This window comes from Bombyx mandarina, chromosome 05 (assembly GCF_030267445.1).
Source record: "Bombyx mandarina strain Sakado chromosome 05, ASM3026744v2".
NCBI lineage: Eukaryota > Metazoa > Arthropoda > Insecta > Lepidoptera > Bombycidae > Bombyx > Bombyx mandarina.
This window is the reverse complement of record NC_143212.1, coordinates 11461391-11480264: the sequence shown is the minus strand read 5'-3', so window position 1 is coordinate 11480264 and position 18874 is coordinate 11461391. Positions and strand designations below refer to the sequence as shown.

The 18874-nt window shown below is 34.0% G+C and overlaps 2 protein-coding genes across 3 annotated transcripts; both read right to left on the bottom strand.

The window, feature by feature from the left end:
* Nucleotides 1-916: 916 nt before the first annotated feature.
* On the bottom strand, nt 917-5523 carry LOC114249050 (uncharacterized). Its single transcript, XM_028182518.2, has 4 exons — nt 5459-5523; nt 4863-5015; nt 1298-1613; nt 917-1069 (listed from the first exon to the last, which is right to left on the bottom strand). The coding sequence occupies exons 2-4, from the start codon at nt 5008-5010 to the stop codon at nt 1027-1029; spliced, it is 507 nt and encodes a 168-aa protein (XP_028038319.2). The 5' UTR covers nt 5011-5015; nt 5459-5523; the 3' UTR covers nt 917-1026.
* Nucleotides 5524-8863: 3340 nt separating this feature from the next.
* Nucleotides 8864-17402, bottom strand: LOC114249402 (uncharacterized). 2 transcript variants are annotated; one of them, XM_089727755.1, is made up of 6 exons: nt 17247-17402; nt 15607-15805; nt 12734-12815; nt 12136-12177; nt 11327-11371; nt 8864-10628 (listed from the first exon to the last, which is right to left on the bottom strand). In XM_089727755.1, the coding sequence occupies exons 2-6, from the start codon at nt 15791-15793 to the stop codon at nt 10619-10621; spliced, it is 366 nt and encodes a 121-aa protein (XP_089583881.1). In that variant the 5' UTR covers nt 15794-15805; nt 17247-17402; the 3' UTR covers nt 8864-10618. The 2 variants fall into 2 exon arrangements, with proteins under 2 accessions (XP_089583881.1, XP_089583882.1); XM_089727756.1 differs by lacking the exon at nt 12136-12177.
* Nucleotides 17403-18874: the final 1472 nt, after the last annotated feature.

The window sequence follows — 18874 nt, the reverse complement described above, 5'->3', positions numbered from 1 at the left end:
TATAGTTACAACGGCTACCCCACCCTTCAAACTGAAACGCATTACTACTTCACGACAGAAATAGGCGGGGTGGTTGTACCTACCCGTGCGGACTCACAAGAGGTCCTACCACCAGTAAAAATTCGTGTATATTATTTTCTTTCTAAGATATCGAAACTCACTACCTACATTACTTATAGTTGACGTCATTTCTCAGCGGGTCGCGATTCCGATCCGGTAGTAGATTCATTCGCGAAGCAGCTGCTCTTGAGCTGTTAGGTCTCCTTCGGAGGCGCTCGGGTAGCTGTTAGCAAATCCCACCCTCCTGGCTGAGCCTTTGCTCGCCCACCTGTCCTGGTGAAACTGGAAAGGCCCCCGGGCCACCAGTAATACTTCAATCATAAAAAAAAAAAAAAAAGTTGACGTCACGAACAACTGTCGTCTTATACCGTACAAATGTTTCTCCTATAATAATACAAAGGTACAAAAACTATATTTAAGTGTACGCAGCAGCAAATATTAATTTCCATTTGTTCTTTTACTTTACAAGAACAGAATGGCGCATGCTTCAACGCGATATTTAACCACAAGAACCAGACGACACAATAACGCAAATTTCGCCGCATAACTTGACGTGAAAGTTAAAATTCTAATTTTTTTTTTATTGCCCTTGTCGGCAGATAAGCATATGGCCCACCTGATGGTGAGTGGTTACCGTCGCCTATGGACTTCAGCAATGCCAGGGGCAGAGCCAAGCCGCTGCCTACCGCTAAGCAGGCAGCGGGAGGTCTAACACAATAATTTTATTGTATTACAATAATTTTATTGTATTAGAACTGGCTCATTGTTGAAATGGAACCCCTTGCAGCAGAAATAGGATGGACGACTTAACGTCAATAAGCAGTCGCCATGAAATTATAAACAAATTAATGTTTGATGTTTTATTTCTCCTAGCTATCAGGTCTCAACAAAAGAATTTTCAACGGGCAACTGAATACTTAAAATAATTCGTTCTAAAAGAGCCGCGGTCATTGTTTTTGATTCAATTCACCACCATGAGTTGTAGTAGGATCCCGGATAGTACTCGGAGCTGGAACAAACAAAAACACATTAAACTGCAAAGTTAAAAAAATAGAGCTCCTACTTTTGTCAGCATTTAGAAATTCTCGTCGCAAAAGTTTTAGATACACGCATTCAAGGTCAATCAAATTAAATCTTATTAAATGAAAACAAGTGGTGTTCCTTATCCGGAAAAAAAAAGTTACGAAACATCTCAGATAAAAAACAATACAATTAATTAAATTAAAGGAAATGTTACCCGTGGTAAGAGCCATAGCTGCTGTAACCACCATAGTGACGGGGATAGTAACTGCTGTGTCCTCCATATCCACCATATCCACCGTATCCACCATATCCGCCGTACCCGCCATATCCGCCGTATCCTCCGTATCCACGGTATCCTCCATAGCCGCCATATCCATGACCACCCCAGCCGCCGTAGCTTCTGCCGTGGAACGCTTTTCCGGCGAGAGCACCACCAATAAAACCAGCCTTGGCACCAATGACTCCAGCGCCTAGAACGCCACCTCCTAGTACACCAACACCAAGAGCTCCCGCACCAAGAGCACCAGCACCTGATATTGCATAAAGATGTATTTTCCATAATAAATCTAATTCAATAAGCGCAATAAATTTAAATCAATCACCACGCTATTGTACCGAATTTCTCAACCACATACAATAATTTATAGGCGAATTTGTTAAACTGAACTCACAACTGATCCTCAAATAACATGGTTATTTTGTGCGCATTAGGCTGTATAAAGATTTATATCCAGAATAAACAAGGTAATTTTTCATAAAAATAAATTGCCTAACAGATTTGCATTTACGAGTACAGCGCCTCAACGCGCGCCGGTCTTCCGTACAGATTTTTATGGCTAGCTTTAATTTCTTTACTTACTCCGTTTTTCTTATTTATCGCTTTTAGAAATTTAACGATTTTTCATCTTTCTAATTATATTTTCTGCAGTTACGTATTAATAAAACTAATAAAATCTTTTTCTGATTCAGTTTATGATTAAAAATCTAATTAACAGTTTAAGGAATCGATTTTAAATGAAATTCTTTTTAATTGATATGTACGCTCATGCACACACTAACTTTAATAAACGTCGGCTTATAAAAACGAGTTAGTCACACGTGACTTATGTAATTCCAGATCATTAACGCAATGGATATTTTTTATTGCTTAGATGGGTGCACGAGCTCACCTGGTGTTAAGTGGTTACTGGAGCCCATAGACATCTACAACGTAAATGCGCCACACACCTTGAGATATAAGTTCTGAGGTCTTATTATAGTTACAACGGCTGCCCCACCCTTCAAACCGAAACGCATTACTGCTTCACCCCACAAATAGGCAGGGTGGTGGTACATACCCGTACAGACTCGAAAGACGCCTTACCACCATGTCCTAAAAGAATCTCATTATCAAAACGTTTATATCTCTCGTACACATTACTTACAAACCAACGGAAGTCTTACGATTTTCATTTTACTTGCTTGAGTATACAATACGTCAGTAATTAGCACTTAGAACATTCCAGAGCGTCTTCAATACTAATCAAGTACCTCAAATACCTTTGGTTTGTACTAATCCAACTCGATAGAGAATATTTGGCGGATGACAATTAATTACGTAAGATTAAACCTACCTATTCGTCTATTATAGCGATATTTAAAGCTAAAACGATATTGCTACTAATACATACTGCTTTTACTACTAATACTACGCGAAAGTTTGTATGAATGTATGGATGTAGGTTTGTTACTCTTTCAATTGCAAACTACCGAATGAATTTTGATGAAACTTTATATTATTAATAATACAGTTTATACATCAAAATAACACATAGACTATAATTTATAAAGGTATAGTGTGAATTACCCAAAATATAATGGTAATAATAATCTAAATAGTAATCTAGTCTAGTATAAAAATTTGCCATCTGCGAGCTATTCTGGCGTGCGCCGCAAAAACCATTGGAGTTAAACGTATGTATAAAATATATGATGAAAATGTTTATCCTAAATAGTCTACCTACAAAAAAAACCCGCGGCAGCATATATTTATATTTTATGTGTAAGTCATTATCGCCAAAATAGTGAACCATAAATGCAATAAAATTTGATAATTTATTTCTAACGCTCATTTGGTAGTCACAAATTGATCCTTATATCAAAATAAATATGTTTCTTTTATCGCATCTGGTATTTAAAGTAGATAAACTATTTCTTTTAAATTACATCATTTGGACAAATATTTCAACAGTTATGACTATAAGCAACCCTAAAACATATAGTGCGCGATATTATGGTGCGGTCCGGCGGCGGGCGAATGGGAAAAGTGCGCGGGCGATTACGTTGACGGTTATATCCTTAATACGAATTTTCAAGGCACTAGCTCAGGATCAGATTTATATAAAAGAAAATTCAATAAACGAGGGGGAATCGCTATTTAAAATAAAAATAAAATACGTTACTGAACATTCTCAAATATTTGGGTTCAGTAGAGAAATTACATAATACAGAAATATTTAATAATAGACGCAAATCGTAACCGGGCATGAATTGCTCACAACTAAAATAGTCAAGTGGATATACGAGTCATTTCATCCTCTTAAGTACGTACTTAATTTTTTTCTTGGACTTCTGGTCTGTTGCACAGTTCAAGGTTAATTCAAACTAGAAAGGATTGTGAAATTGTTACTTGTAGATTTGAACATACTCTCTCAGTATTATGGGACTCCACGATACGATGAGGACAAGGGCATCAAATCTTACAAATTTCTAAAGGCCAAATTGAATTAATTTTTTCTTTATATATTTAATCTGAGTTCTCGGAAAATAGTTTATGGATATTGGACATTGGTTCTATTGCATCGATGCAGTTGCGCAGTTGTATTTAAATGGTGATCAAGCAATTTTAAAGATTAGAAAAAAATATAAAATGATTGGTTAACGGTTATTGGGGTTGTAAAACAAAAACATTTGCAATCGTTGCTTTTTGGCGTAGGTACGTAAATGAGCTTATGGTCCACTCACACTTCGGGTCGTGTCGAAATCTCAATTATACTGGAAGAGTGACGATGACTCATTTGGCAAAGGAACAGGTAAGATAATCCGATCTCTACGGGTTCGGCTATTCCTGCATCGTAGAAAACGTTCGAGAACATTGCTGACGTATGGAGGTGCTTAGAGAAAATAATAATAATTACGTTAAATGTTAAAAGTGTACTGATGGTAGGATGTCTTGTGAATCTGCACGGGAAGGTACCACCACCCTGACTATTTCTGCCGTGAAGCAGTAATTCGTTTCGGTTTGAAGGGTGGGGCAGCCGTTGTACTGTAAAAACGGAGACCTAAGAACACATGTTTCGAGGCGAGTGGCGGCATTTACGTTGTAGATGTCTATAGTTTCCAGTGACCACTTAACACCAGGTGGGCCGTGAGCTCATCCAAACATCTAAGCAATAAAATAGATATAAAAGGTGTTCAAGTCATGACTAACGACATGCTTGCAGTTGAAAATAAAAAAGTGTTTTGAGGTTATCAATAAACTCATAACAAAATTTAAGTCGGACACAGAATATTTTAAAAATGTGGGCTAGAGGGTGTTGTTTAAATAAAACTGATCATGACACCATTTGAGAACAAAAAACGTAAAAGGAAACATATTTCATTAAATATATCGGTAATAAAATATTGTTTTTCATTGAAAAATCATTTTCGGTAGTCAGCTAGCCTATTATTTCCCGAAATAGTTTTTGTAATAAAGAAAAATTAAAAAATAATGGTCAATGACTATTGCTTATTCTTACCAAGGAGTAAACTACGTTTTTGTCTATCAGCGGGATTGACTTCAGCCAGTTCACTTGTCGACGGAGAGTCAGACCTTGACACAGGCTCCACTGCGAGCCCCATGGCATACGCCACCAGCACACACAGAATAAGCCCATACACCTTCATAGTGCCTAAAATTATGACAAAAACAATAGCAAATTGCAAAATCCTGAATTATATTTTTGTAATATATACGATTTGAGTTTAGTTGAATTTAACTGCAATTAAAGTAATGAGATTGAAACCTCTATTAAAGCTTTAATTTTATGATGCTCACTGCAATGCGAATTTGCAAATATAGGCTCGAGAAACCAAAAAGATTTTTAAATCGTAAATAGCTCGCAAAACTTCAATAAGAACTTAATTCTATAGTTTATTACTACCACAAAATTATATTAAATTTAATTATTTGTAATTAATATTATAATTTATAATTAATATTTCAATATTAATCATATTATATTTCAAGATTATTTTTATACAACATAAAAAAAATTGATGGACTCTTATTCAATTTCAGATTACAGCACATTATTTAAAAAATATTAATATATAAAAAATTCTTTAAGCCTACCTGTATAATTAATGATCCGAATCACACCGTATTACTGGCTCACTCCGTGACTACTATGATATCCGGTCTGCTCCTGCCTTTGACTTTTATAGGTCGTTTAAATCTCCGTGAATATTACAACTTGACTATATAATTTCGTGACTCCTCTCAACGTGTTTTCATTATTGTTAAAATGTTATTATTTTAGAGTAAATTAAAAATATCCAACACAAATGTTTAGGAATAATGAAAAAGATCGCTACCTTACATGTACAGACTCTTAGTAATTGAATTGTTTCCTGCTCGAAAGAACCAAAAATCCATCAAGTGGACAGCATCAATACGGAAGTCCCTAATTTTATCTAAACTGTTAGAAGCTACGCGATGAAATTGTAGAAATATAGATTTTATAGTATGTTCTGTTAGCAAACATTATACGCAATCTATTTAATTCCATTTAATTTCGTCCTAAGAAACTATACGAGTATAAATAAAACTCGTATAGTTTCTTAGGGCAATTAATCCCAAGTTAAAAAATCCTAGGCTAAAAAACTAAGTTTCGTTCAACCATATTCTGTCCAATCAATACTTGAGACCCAACATGGTTGGTTTATTGGTGACTTTTTTTTATTTTTCTTTTTTATTGGTACCCAAAAAAATGTATGTAGATACAAAAAATTTGTTACGTAGGTATACCAACTTCTTATGTCATTAATTTTGCATACCCTTTATTCCAATATACAGACATTCAAACTCATCTGTTAAAATGTAAATGTAGTTAAGAAGATGTCGTCCGTAAAGGGACACAAGGTATGTGATCGCCCCACCTACCTTAACTTATGTACATTATAACTCAGGGATAATACGCCAACTAGGTATAAATGATCAATATTCATTAGACGCTATAACAAACACGAATTTGATCATGAGAATAGTTCGCGGGCTCATAACTTTGAATATGGAATTTCCGTTGGCATTAACCAAAAGCCGTTGTTATTGTAAGTGTCTAACTGTTTTAAAGAATAATTTAAAAGATATTAGTTATTTGGGGTGTAGTTGTTCTTGTCTCATATGTGACATCTCTACAATTTTTTGTTCATAGCTGGCTGAACGAGCTCATGGCCCACCTGGTTAAGAAGCTACCAAAATTCACTATAATGTGAATGTCGGTATCCGCCTAAGTTGTGAGGTCGAAATTTCAATTGTATTAACGAATGTCTCACCTTTGAAACCGTGAAGAATGACTGCTTTGCTACAGTAATAAGCAGAATAAAGCTAGCTACTCATGCTGGCGTACATAGCACCTCAGGGCAATTCTATAATTAAAATTAAAGAGGTTTTCAACATTTGTGTTTTCTCTGACATCGTTGAAAAACTACTTCGCCGCTAAAGCTACACGAGCATGGGCTTAACCTCTGACACTGAAGAATGTAGCTGCCCGTGGTACAGTTTTTTCTCGCCAGTCGATAAATTGCAATTTTCACAGGTCTACCTCTACCGCATCAATCCAACAGTGTCCAAGATATTGTTCAAAGATTCCTAGCTAGAACTAGAACTGGTGTTGGGTTTTTGGAACGAAGTTCTTTTGGGACAATGCGGAGGGGTACCCTAACCGGGAAAAAACGTCCGTAACGTAAGATTTTTATTAGTAATGCACACAGTGTACGACTTAACTTTGTAATAACGTACAAAAAATAACATATTTTTATTATATTATATATTTTTTAAATCATTGTGAATAAACTAAAGTTGATAACTTTGTAAAGTAGTTTTTTATTATCAATAAAAATCATAATAAAAAATTTATACCCGAATCATTATTTTCTTTATACCTCGAATAGAACTTAAAATTAATATTTTTATAATAAGGAACTTCGTTCCTATCCAGTGGCCCACGACACCACACATCTTTTTTATTAACTGTACACTCAAACTGTTGCCATGCATATGTCACATGTTCACAGAACATTGATTAGATGTCTAACCAAAACTCTAGTGAGTAACTTATATGCACGAACTTTTAAAAATGATGTATAAACGACGCTACCTATTATTTATTGCATAGATTTTATTAGACAAATATTTTTAGAAGATACTTTGAAATACCGAAACTGATAAATGTTAAAATGAAATTTATCTTTTAATCAATGGCCATGAACTTTTACGATGTGTCATGTATCATGTTATCGTTGTAGATTCGACTAAATAGCAATTTTTTGTAATTTTCTATACCTTTTTTTATATTTAAAACTGCCTTGAAAAGGTAACGTTCTGTCTTCAATTCAAACTGGTGGTAATTAGTTACCGTCGCCTATGGACATCAACAATACCATAGGCACAATCAAGATGCTACTTACCGCTTGTACCACTTATAACTGTTTTAACTCTAACTGTCGTAATTGTACATAGTTCAGTATTGGGCTTTTAATTTAGAAATTAATTTTTTTTGAGTAGCTTGTGATTCATGAAACATTTTATTTTTTCGAGATTAAAAGCCTTAGTGACTGCGTAGCGCAAAAACTGCTTGCTAAAATGTCATTACAGTCCACTGCTCTTTTAATACAGGCAAGACGAACAAGCTTTTGCATTTAAAATATTATTGTATGAGGGTAATACATAACTGCAGTTGCTAGCCCAATGACTATAATTAAAATCAAATTATCCACAAAAATAACTTAGAACAAGAGAAATAAACGGATAAGTTTAATGAAATTTCCGCTATATTGATTATGGATGAGCGAAATTGAGCTGAAAAATAAACAACTACTTAAATCAGGACCACGCGACGCCTCATAACCTGACGAATCTCTAAAAAGAATATTTGTAAGCAAATCGAAGGACAGACCGACTTGAATGAGCTGCCAAACTAGATTTTTATTCGACCAGTTTTTAACAAAGTTTCCGATATGACATCATAACAAAAAGGCCAAATGTTTGACATTTTTTTATATTATCATCACTTTTTGGTTATACTATCATTAAGCAAGATATTGATTATATACGATACGCGAATTTTTAATTCATAAACAATTAGATGGCTTCAAAAACCTTATAGTTTTTTTTTCTACATAAAAACAGATAATGAAAATATCAAGACAGAATATTTTTTTAATTGACAAAGAATTATTAAAGATTTCAATTTATATGGTCAAAATTTTAATTAATAAGTAGAGGTGCTGTGAGACGGCTCTGGTCAGTACCACCGTAATCATGTGTTCTGATGTGAAAACTATGACACCAATTATTATAATGCAATTGAGAATTTTGAAAGCTGAAGGACTTAGTAGGTACTCATATGAGTTACGAATAAAGGAACAGGCAGAACAAGATGGGGTTCCCGTAAAAGCACGGATGGGTGTTTTTAAATATAAAACTGAAAAAGTAACAATAACATTTCGATCATCAGAGTTAAATAAAAAACAAATACATAGGTAAATACTATTTATTAAAAATAACACAAAGTATAAAGTTGACTGACAACAAAGTGTTATAAATGTTATAACAACTGTTATTTGGTTTATTTGAATGTTTGAAGTGACTCTAATTTCATCTTTGAAATCAATCTGCGACTTAAACGAGGTAATTCTACTTAAAACATGCACATTTGACCTTTCACACCGAGTACTATAACTAATTACTTTCGATAATTAGGAAATTATCACCAGGTACTTTTTTCACAAGAGTAAAAATCAAAATGTATTTGCTGCTGCTGCATTTAGTACTATTTAATTTATTTTTAAACTGGCTGACCCAGCAGACTTTGTAGTGCCTCAATCGATAAATAAAAGTCCTAAACTTTTGTATAAAATAAACTTAAAACAAAAAAAGGAAATTTTAATTTTTTATTTTTATTTAATTCCGAGCATTTTCATATTTATCTACCTTTTAAACCTTCTCTGGACTTCCACGAATAATTCAAGACCAAAATTAGTCAAATCGGTCTAGCCGTTCTCGAGTTTTAGCGAGGCTAACGAACAGCAATTCATTTTTATATACAGAGATTAGTACTCATTGTCTACTGGATCAAAATTCCTAGTCATACTGTTTTGAGGATACATTTCTATAAATGTGCATGTTTCCCATGTTCAAAACTTATTCAGAAGCTAGCATGTGTTGTTTTGGCTGTAATAATAGGATCAAAACTTAATAAAAATAGTCATCATACCATTTTGATCTATCTATTACACAACATTTCTGTCAAACACTAATTCACTTGCGTATAAAGTAAACATGGCTACTTAAAACAATAATAAAACTCATTTATTACAATAATTTGAATTTTCTATAACCAGAACAACAAAAATGATGACTAATTAACTCACCAACAAACTTTATTGAGTTAACTTCAGGGTGTCATCAAAGATACTTTGGTTTCTAATAACCCTACAATAACACAAATGTTGAAATAGTAAACAAAGTGTTTTAATAGAATAACAACCTTGGATGCAGCTTGAATGCTGACTACACTCAAATTGATAAAAACATGAAAGTAAAAATAATTTTTGATTTAAAAATTCAAACAACTAAAAAATGTATTAGTAAATGAGTTTTATATTGTTTTAAATAGTATATGTCAACAAAAGTGTGCTAGTTCAAACCGTTAAGTTGACTAATCACTACATGGCACCCTGGAATACACCTCCACCAGCACGCCCTCAGATTTATTACTCACTTATCAATCTATGTGTACGTATTATTCCTGTAACATATCGATATCATAAATTCCTTGAAACTACAAATCATTTATCAATTTAATTTTAATACTGGACCATAACTGTGAATACACTCAAAGCACATTTATTTGATGCTAAGTTAATATTGAAACAATGCAAACGGCTTCAATTGAGTATTTTGTAAAATTCGAAAGCAGTATGGAGCTTCCAACTAAGTTCAATAAATTTTAGTTATACAGGAATGACAATTTCAAAGCCTCATGAAACAATTATTACAAAAACATTAAATACACAAAGAGAGATGCTGCTTTATGAAAACATCACACTATCACGAGCAGGCATATCAATCTGTTGGGATCTGAGAAACTTAAATTCACCTTCTTCCTTAGTGGTTTAAAAATTACAAGATTTTCTTAACAGTCAATTCAGAACCTTATAAACCTAAAAACTGTAAGCTTAAAACTAAATCAGTGTTCTGCAGTACTCTTGACTTGCCTTCAGAAAACTCTCAATGCCAGCTAAAAGAAAAACAGAAAAGTGACATGAATTAAAAAGCAATGGATTTAAACAAAAATATTTCGAGCTTGTTCACGCAAAAGCAATGTTAAATGTACCTAAATAAATGCGTAACAACGCTTTATTAATGAACTGAGTAACGCTATGACAAATGTATTTAAACACGGTATTGTGGTATTGTGACATTAATTCTGGGATCCAGAAACATACAAGTAAATTAACATAATAATAATTCACATGCGGTTTATCACCGAAAATTGTAATATTTTTTAATAGATTACTGAAGCAGACAAGCCATACTTTATAGGTAGGTGGGTGGCGCATTTACGTTGTAGATGTCCATGGGCTCCAGTAACCACTTAACACCAGGTGGGCTGTGAGCTCGTCCACCCATTTAAGCAATAAAAAAAATTATCCAAGTCTCGATTATATCAAAATATACATAATAATATGTACTAGAACCAATCAAATATACCAATCAAATACCTCTAATATCGATAAATTATTTAGGTTACCTACTTTCGGAACGTTGTCTTAACTATTACAAAACACATATTACTTCGGAGTGTAGATAAAAAAATTAAAATTGCCGGTGTAGGTTTTGTTAATACCCTCTTTATCACTGTCACGTAACAAAAAAGATGAGACAAGTACGTAAATCATATTACTTAGGATAATGGTGATGAGAACGTTTACTCACCTATGTTCTTCTACGTATGATACAGGGTGATGGTAGTGAGGTGGGCTGGAAGTGGGTGAATATTAGTTAATGATACGTGAATATGTTTTTCGAGAATATAACCCAGATACGACGAGCCTATTGAAATCGTCTTCAAAAAATTATTTTAGTACGTTGAATTGTTTTATTTTATTTGAACACGTACTTTTACTATTTTTACTTTAATTTTCTTTTCAGATTTTATGTGAAGGTAAATAGTTCAAACAATATTAATTACTATCCTAATTAGTCTTAAATTCGAATAAGTATGATTATAACGCATTCGAATATGTTTATTGTATTTAAGTATTAAAAATAACATATTTTAATTTTATGCTAAAATTCAGATCATAACCGTCATAAAATGATACCACTGCGTCGTTACTACTACGTTATTTTCTTCGGTTTTCGCGAATCAAGAATTAAAACTACTTTTACGACTTAATCTCGCATTTTTGTTATTTAAAATATAGGCCAAATATATTTTTCATAGACAAATAAACGATTGTTAGCATAATATTTAAATGTGTTTTAATTTAAATATGTATTTATACCACGAAAACAATAAAGTATTTGGACACATCGAAAATAATGTAATGACAATGAAAAACGCGATATTAAATAAAAATAATAATATACCAGTGGCCCAAAATCTGTTGAAGACTATTTTTGTTGCTCTAAGTTTGAATTAAAGACACGAATCTGCTAATGTAGGCGAAAAAAATCTACCGTTATTCATGTATTTTTGAAAACAGATTTCCTGAATACGTTTGTTAATATATATAACTCACCTATGGATTTCTACGTATGTAGGTGGAGGATGGTGATGATGGCTGCAATTATGATGGTAATACATGTTAATAAGTAAATGACATATTTTATTAAAACTTGTGATGTATTTAATTATTATTAGAACCTATTAGCATACGGAAATACTATGCATGCGATTCAAAAAAGTTATTAATAAGTTTACAGTTTTTAAACATTTTGTACATTGCATCTATGACGACACATGTTGCATACGTAGCATTTTTTGTTATTAATGAATTGAAATGAAAGAAGGTTATAATAGTTTAAGTTATTCATTATGAAATATGGTAGCGGGTAGGGCTTAATGAGTTGCGCAAGTGACGTGAAAAGGACTAATTAGTACGAAGTACTGTCACCTTGGGTTAACTTATTTCAATGATATAAACCAATATTTGATAAATTAAGTTATTCACTTACAATATTTTATGCAAACAGAACTTTGCTGTTGGATTTTATAAGGTCGATTGTTAATTTGTTTATTAACTAATATTTAATCTTCGGACTAATTATAAAATTTTAATTGGTAATTAAAAATAGTTCGGATTCCTTTTTTTTGGTAATACTTATTGTATTACTTACCCTGCTTTACTCTTAAGAGCTATGGCGCCGACCACTCCGGCTCCCACCGCACCAACTTTAGCCGCCTTAAGTCCAAGAGCACCTATGCATACATTTATTAGCATAACTAAAGTAATAGGATATAAGGAATAGTCTCCAAAGCCGACATAAGTCTGTATGTGATATCAGACAGCAATCTCTTGCACAATCAAACCTTTGTCGAATCTATTCGGAAATCTCTAAGTCAACGGCGTATTGTTGCTAAAATAGAATACACGTGGTAAGAACATATTATTATGATCGCTTTAGAAGGCGTATGAGCATCGTTTGATCGAAGGTGACTTTCGTTAAAGAATTTCTTCTTCTTTTTTTCTTTCTTTCTTTACTATTACCTTCTGCTGGAGTGTAAGGCTCGAATCAAATTCTTCCATTTGCATTAAGGCTTTTGGGCCAAATTATATATTTACTATACGAATACGAATACTATAGAAAATTATGACGTTGTTATTAATGAACAATATAAATATATCGACGCTTGAAAGGCGAACGTGACTAAGCGACAATGCGTGAACTTTACAGTAGATTAATTTAAAGTTGAAATACCCGAAAAAAATCTATTTTAACGAATCTAGCTGTAGGATTAAAATTATTTTAATAGACCTAGAAATATGTTTTTTTTGCGCATCGAATATGGTTATTGCCTATCATTTATGTACAAAGCAGTTATTGTCGCTTAGTCACGTTTGCCTTACAAGCGTCGATATATATATATGTATGTAAAATGTTGAAGTGATTCCCGCGGCTTTTGCATCGTATTTAATATTCCACACGGACCTGACACTATTAAACTACTTCAACGTACTTTGATCGTGTCCACATACGGTGGACGCAGAATATCAATGATATTATACGATTTCCTCACACAAGTAGAATTTTAGTGCAAGTTTCTTCTACCCGTTTTCCAAATTGGGTACAATTACGATATCGCATTGCAAGACCAAACAAACTCCAAGTTCACCTACATATGTACGCTCATAATATAACGCTAAATAGCAATGACCCTGTACAACAATGTGTACACTGAACGTACATGCATACATTGAAAGCCTCTAATAGTTAACGCTTCGACGACACGCTTAAAGCAAATATTAATAGGTTCGAGTAAAATATTTGGAATTCTTAATTTGGAACTACTAATTATTTGAAGTGTCAACACTTTTGACCTTCTCATTAAATTGTTGGTTTTGTTAGAAGTTTTTTTTTGCGTGGTTGCGTTGAACGAATTTGCTATCGATCTTGTGCTAAGTGGGTACTAACCCACCTTAAACCACGGTCAAAGTTTCAATCGTGCCTACCTGCCTACCTACTGTCATTCAAACCGGAGTGCTAGACTGACTCAGCAGAAATAAGTCACAAAAACGTTAAAAACTCCGAACTATTATAAGAACAGCGTACACTGGCCTAAATGATTAAGCTGGGATCACATTCAAGTATAGGACGATGGAAGTAAAATAAAAATCTCTCGTAAGCTCCAAGATTGTAACGACTGAAGCACCTTTACGCAAGAGGATTTGAAGCGACTTCGGAAGCATTTCATTTAAGATATTTCAAACTGGAAGTAATAATGTTTTTTCCTTAAATTTAATTCTTATTACTATTTAGTTAAATAAACATGTACTTAGTTACAGTTGCAGAAACAGAAATATTCAAGCAAAAATATGTTTAGGTACTCTTTTTCAGTGTCATCTATGCAGATGTATATTATTTTTTTGTTAATAATAAATTCAAGAAAAATTATCATAAAATAATCAGAAAAAATTCTCCAATCTAATGTCTAATTGTGTCTAATGAATAATCAACTTCAGTTAGGCGACCGACCAATCCCAATGCAAAGATGATAAACTTGATGAGTTTCATAATTCAAAACAGTTTTTATCCTCATTGGGAAACCTTCGTCGCACGTTACACAATTACTCATAAGGCTTCGTGCATCCGATATAAACGCTACAGATCATTTTCTTCGAACCTAGTGTAGTAAATGATGAAACTAGACAAAAATCTCAGACGTTTCGTGCAATTAAAATTTAAGTAAACAAGAAAATTTTAAACATTCTTTTCATGTGACCAAACAATGTATCTTTTTTGTATTTTTAAAATTCTAATTGGGTTTCATTCACTTATCTTGCTTAAAATGAAAGGCAGGGAAAAATATGGATCTCATATCAAGAAAATTACGTCAGGAAATCTGGTCAAGAAAAGCCAATAACATGTTAGATTGGAGACATGTTAAAATGGAAGAGATCTACGTGTCACAAGACTACATCAAATGAAAATCTGGCGTCTTATAATGGAAACTAACGTATTTGGTGAAATTAATAGTTTCAGCAACAGCAAAAATTGTGCTTAATAATAATAATTAAAGTAGAAATGGAATCACAATAAATTTAATGCTATGGAGCCCTGATTCGAGATTCTGGAATTGCGCTTGTTTATTTTGATTAGCTTGATGCGAGCAGACGTGTTTCAATCAGACGATAAGCGTATACTAAAGCCACGGACAGACACGGCACTGTTGTCGCCTTCCACGAGACTTCATTTAAATTCTAATCTCAATTCTAAAATCTCAAGTCTGTTTAAATATCGACTATTTTTACTTACATAATAGAACTCATGATTGCTGAAATAGGCAGGATTGTATACCTATCAACTCGTCTATGTTTACAAGATGGTCTACTATTATTCAAGATATGAATTAATCAGAGAATTCAATAACAACATCCTAATCAAGACTAAGGCATCAACAGGTTATAGGAACTAAAAACGAAATATATACTGAATTAAAAGTGACAGTTTTGCTGTCAAAGTTCTTATGTTCAAATTATTAAATAAATTACCAAGTAGTAGCTTCTTCTTCAATAGAAGCAACCCTCTCTTCGTCCTAGGACTTCTGTCGTTCACGGGAGTGTCATATACAGATTCCTGGACGGTGTCCACTACTGGCGACTGGTATTGTTCAATATACAAGTCTGCTACAACTACAGCGATGAGGCATGTTAGCACAACGAATGTTGATGTCTGCATTGTGGCAGTTTTCTGAAAAAAATTCTCTAATTTAAAACATTTCAGCAAAAATTCTACTTTACGATAGACGTTGAAAAAAGGAAAATTCTTGTTCATTGTTCATTAAAATACTTCGAAAACATCTCGATACGAACACTCTAAAAGAAATACAGCAATTTTACTAAGAAACGTTTCAGCGGAAATTGAGATATTTCTATTTCCTTTCGTTTCGTTCAACGTTTCCTAGCCATCTCCGCGGTTGCGGTTCCCGACTGCTGAGAGACGAAAATATTAGCTCTGCTATATAAGAAGCTCTTAATATTTATATAAAGGTACAAGCCCTACCTTTCTGTAAATAGTCTTTGTCTTTTAGAACTACAAACTACTATTTTATAGCTTAATTATCCATTCTTCAACGATGAATTTCATACGAATGCTTCTAAGTAAAAAAAAACTTTGGGCTCAGTGAGTCTACGAAGGGCAGAATGACAATACAGCAGATGTCCTTCATACATAACAGGAAAGTATTTAGGCTAAGTTATTATTTATTTACTTGACTCATAAGGTTAAGGTTGATTACTAAAAATATATTTTCTTTTCATTTTGTTTCATTACTCTATATTATACTACTATTCTAGAATTCGTTGGCGAATTCAAATTCGAATGATGGCTCACGCATGAGGCTTTTCAATATGTAGATAGGAAGTAAGATAGGAATAATTTGGGAGACAGAAGATAACTGAGGAGATAATACTAAAAGTACTTTTATGTGTTATTCACACAATCACAATATTATATATATAAAAGACACATTCCTATCAATATCCTGTCCTCAGACCTTGCCTTTGTAATAGGAAAGGCTATGCTCTCATCTCGTATTTATAAATAAGGAGATACATAAATCAAAAAGTTTTATTCTTACGAGTTCCCTTACAGAGACCCTGTTCACAGAAAATTTCTGGTTAATTGTTAGATATACTACCTATAATCACGATTCGCCAGTTAGAAATTTTATTTATTTATTGATATACACCACTACCGATTTCGGATAATAAAAAAAACGACTCCTACCCTATGACCAAACCGGGACATAGCAAGACTTTTGACCACATCAAACATCTTACGAACAATAAGACCAATTTGAGCGGGTAATTGATTGATTTTAATTCAGAATAAAATCGGTCAAAATTAATTCGATGTTGAAAACGAATTCGATAGTCGACATACAAAAGATCAGCACTCACGTATGAACTCTACAAAAACCTCATCAAGCAAACATTTCCAAACCAAGTGCCAATACAAACATTGCAGATAGACACGTTATAATTGTCGTAATGCAGAGTTTACGCATATTTCGAAATCGAACGTAACCGCTAAATATTAAACGGCTCGTAAAGACAATGGTCGGCATCCGCAAAAACCGAACAAATTCCAATAGCACATAATAAATAGTGTGAATTAAAATATAATGTACCTTGGCAAGTTTGGTACGTGAACACAACACAACACTGCTGCAGTCACTGATACACAATTGAAGATGAGTTACAGTTCAATTCTTTTATAGATTGCAACGTGAAGTCCAGGGAAGGGCGGACCGACGGCGGTCGTTACGATGGCGCGTTTCAAGGGTTCAAGGAAAATCAGATATGCGTGGTCCTCGTGGCTGTAATAGTTTTGTGCCCATTAATTAAGATAATTCAATGGTAATTGGTCACCTTGGAACTATATTGATTGAATTATTTGTACTTGAGTTAAATAAGTAGTTGCACTTATAAATTTATCAATGTTTATCAATAACTTTTTTTTATATTTTAATGTGCGCATCACACTTTTGCAATTGAATCTTTATCAATTTATCAAAAAAACATACCACTGAATCGTACAGCTGTTTATCTAGCTTCTAGCTAATTGATATATTATTCTACATCTCCAAATTACGGTCTAACCTATCATCTACTATCAGCCCCCAAGGGTAGGTTTCACTAACCTGCCAATAGCTACCGCATAGCAAGCATATGTTCCGGTTTGAAGAATGTGTATACAATATATTAGAAACTATTACCGCACACTTCAAGGTATTCAGCATTACCCTTGTGGTCTTTGGTTACCACTTAACAACGAGAGGATCGTGAGCCCATCAAAAGCTCAAAATATTGCCGTAAGGCTGCCAAGTCTGAGCTCTTTTGGGCATGTTACATAAACTCAAAATAAATCTTTGAAGACAGTGTTACCTGTCTAGCTTGGTATTTGTGGCCTCGCACTACACGTCCGTCACGCGTATTAGCACTTGCTGGAAAATTTCAATTACACGCAACCAACTTTTTTATCTGTGTTCAAACTCGTTCAAATCTTTTATTGATAACTTCATAATTTAAGCACATGAGTGATTTTTCTGGAACCATGCTTGTTATTTTTTGTATGATAAATAGACAGAGGTGCGAAGAGTACCGAAGTCCACGGACATCACAACGTGAAGACGTAACCGCTTCAAGCTAAAAATCGACAGGACTGTGACCCCACTATCCGGGCACGATATTATGTTTCTTAACTGTGAAAGTTGAGGCAGATGTTGGATACATCTTAGGCCTGCGGTCTGCTCCCAAAATCTGCAGACCGTCTAGTCACTCATAGCCCACGTGCCCCCTAGGTGCGGGTACCTCATAGGAAGTTCGGCCTACTGACTGAACAAAAAAAACTCGATCACTTTATCACTTGACTATTTTTTCTTGTTCTTCTTGCCCTTATCCCACAATATGTGAGATCGATGCAGCGTGTGCTTTTATCATGCTGTATAGGGATTAGGCATGAGTCAACCCTCCTTCGGTTTGTACCGTATGTTCCATGGGGAGTGTTCTGAGGTATTGTTCAAGATGATACCGTCATCTCGTTTTTACCATCGTACCGCCCGCCACCGAAGTAAAGTTTATCCATACTACCTGGAGCCACTGTGGTCATCCACAGTGCGTTTCCAGAGGTCTTTTTTGCCAAGTATCATCCGGCTCCACGGTGTTTCCCGAGCGCTATGCCATGTCCTTCTTCAAACGAAGCTTGTAAAGAGTATTAAGCGGTAGGCAGCGCCTTGGCACTGCCCCTGGCATTGCT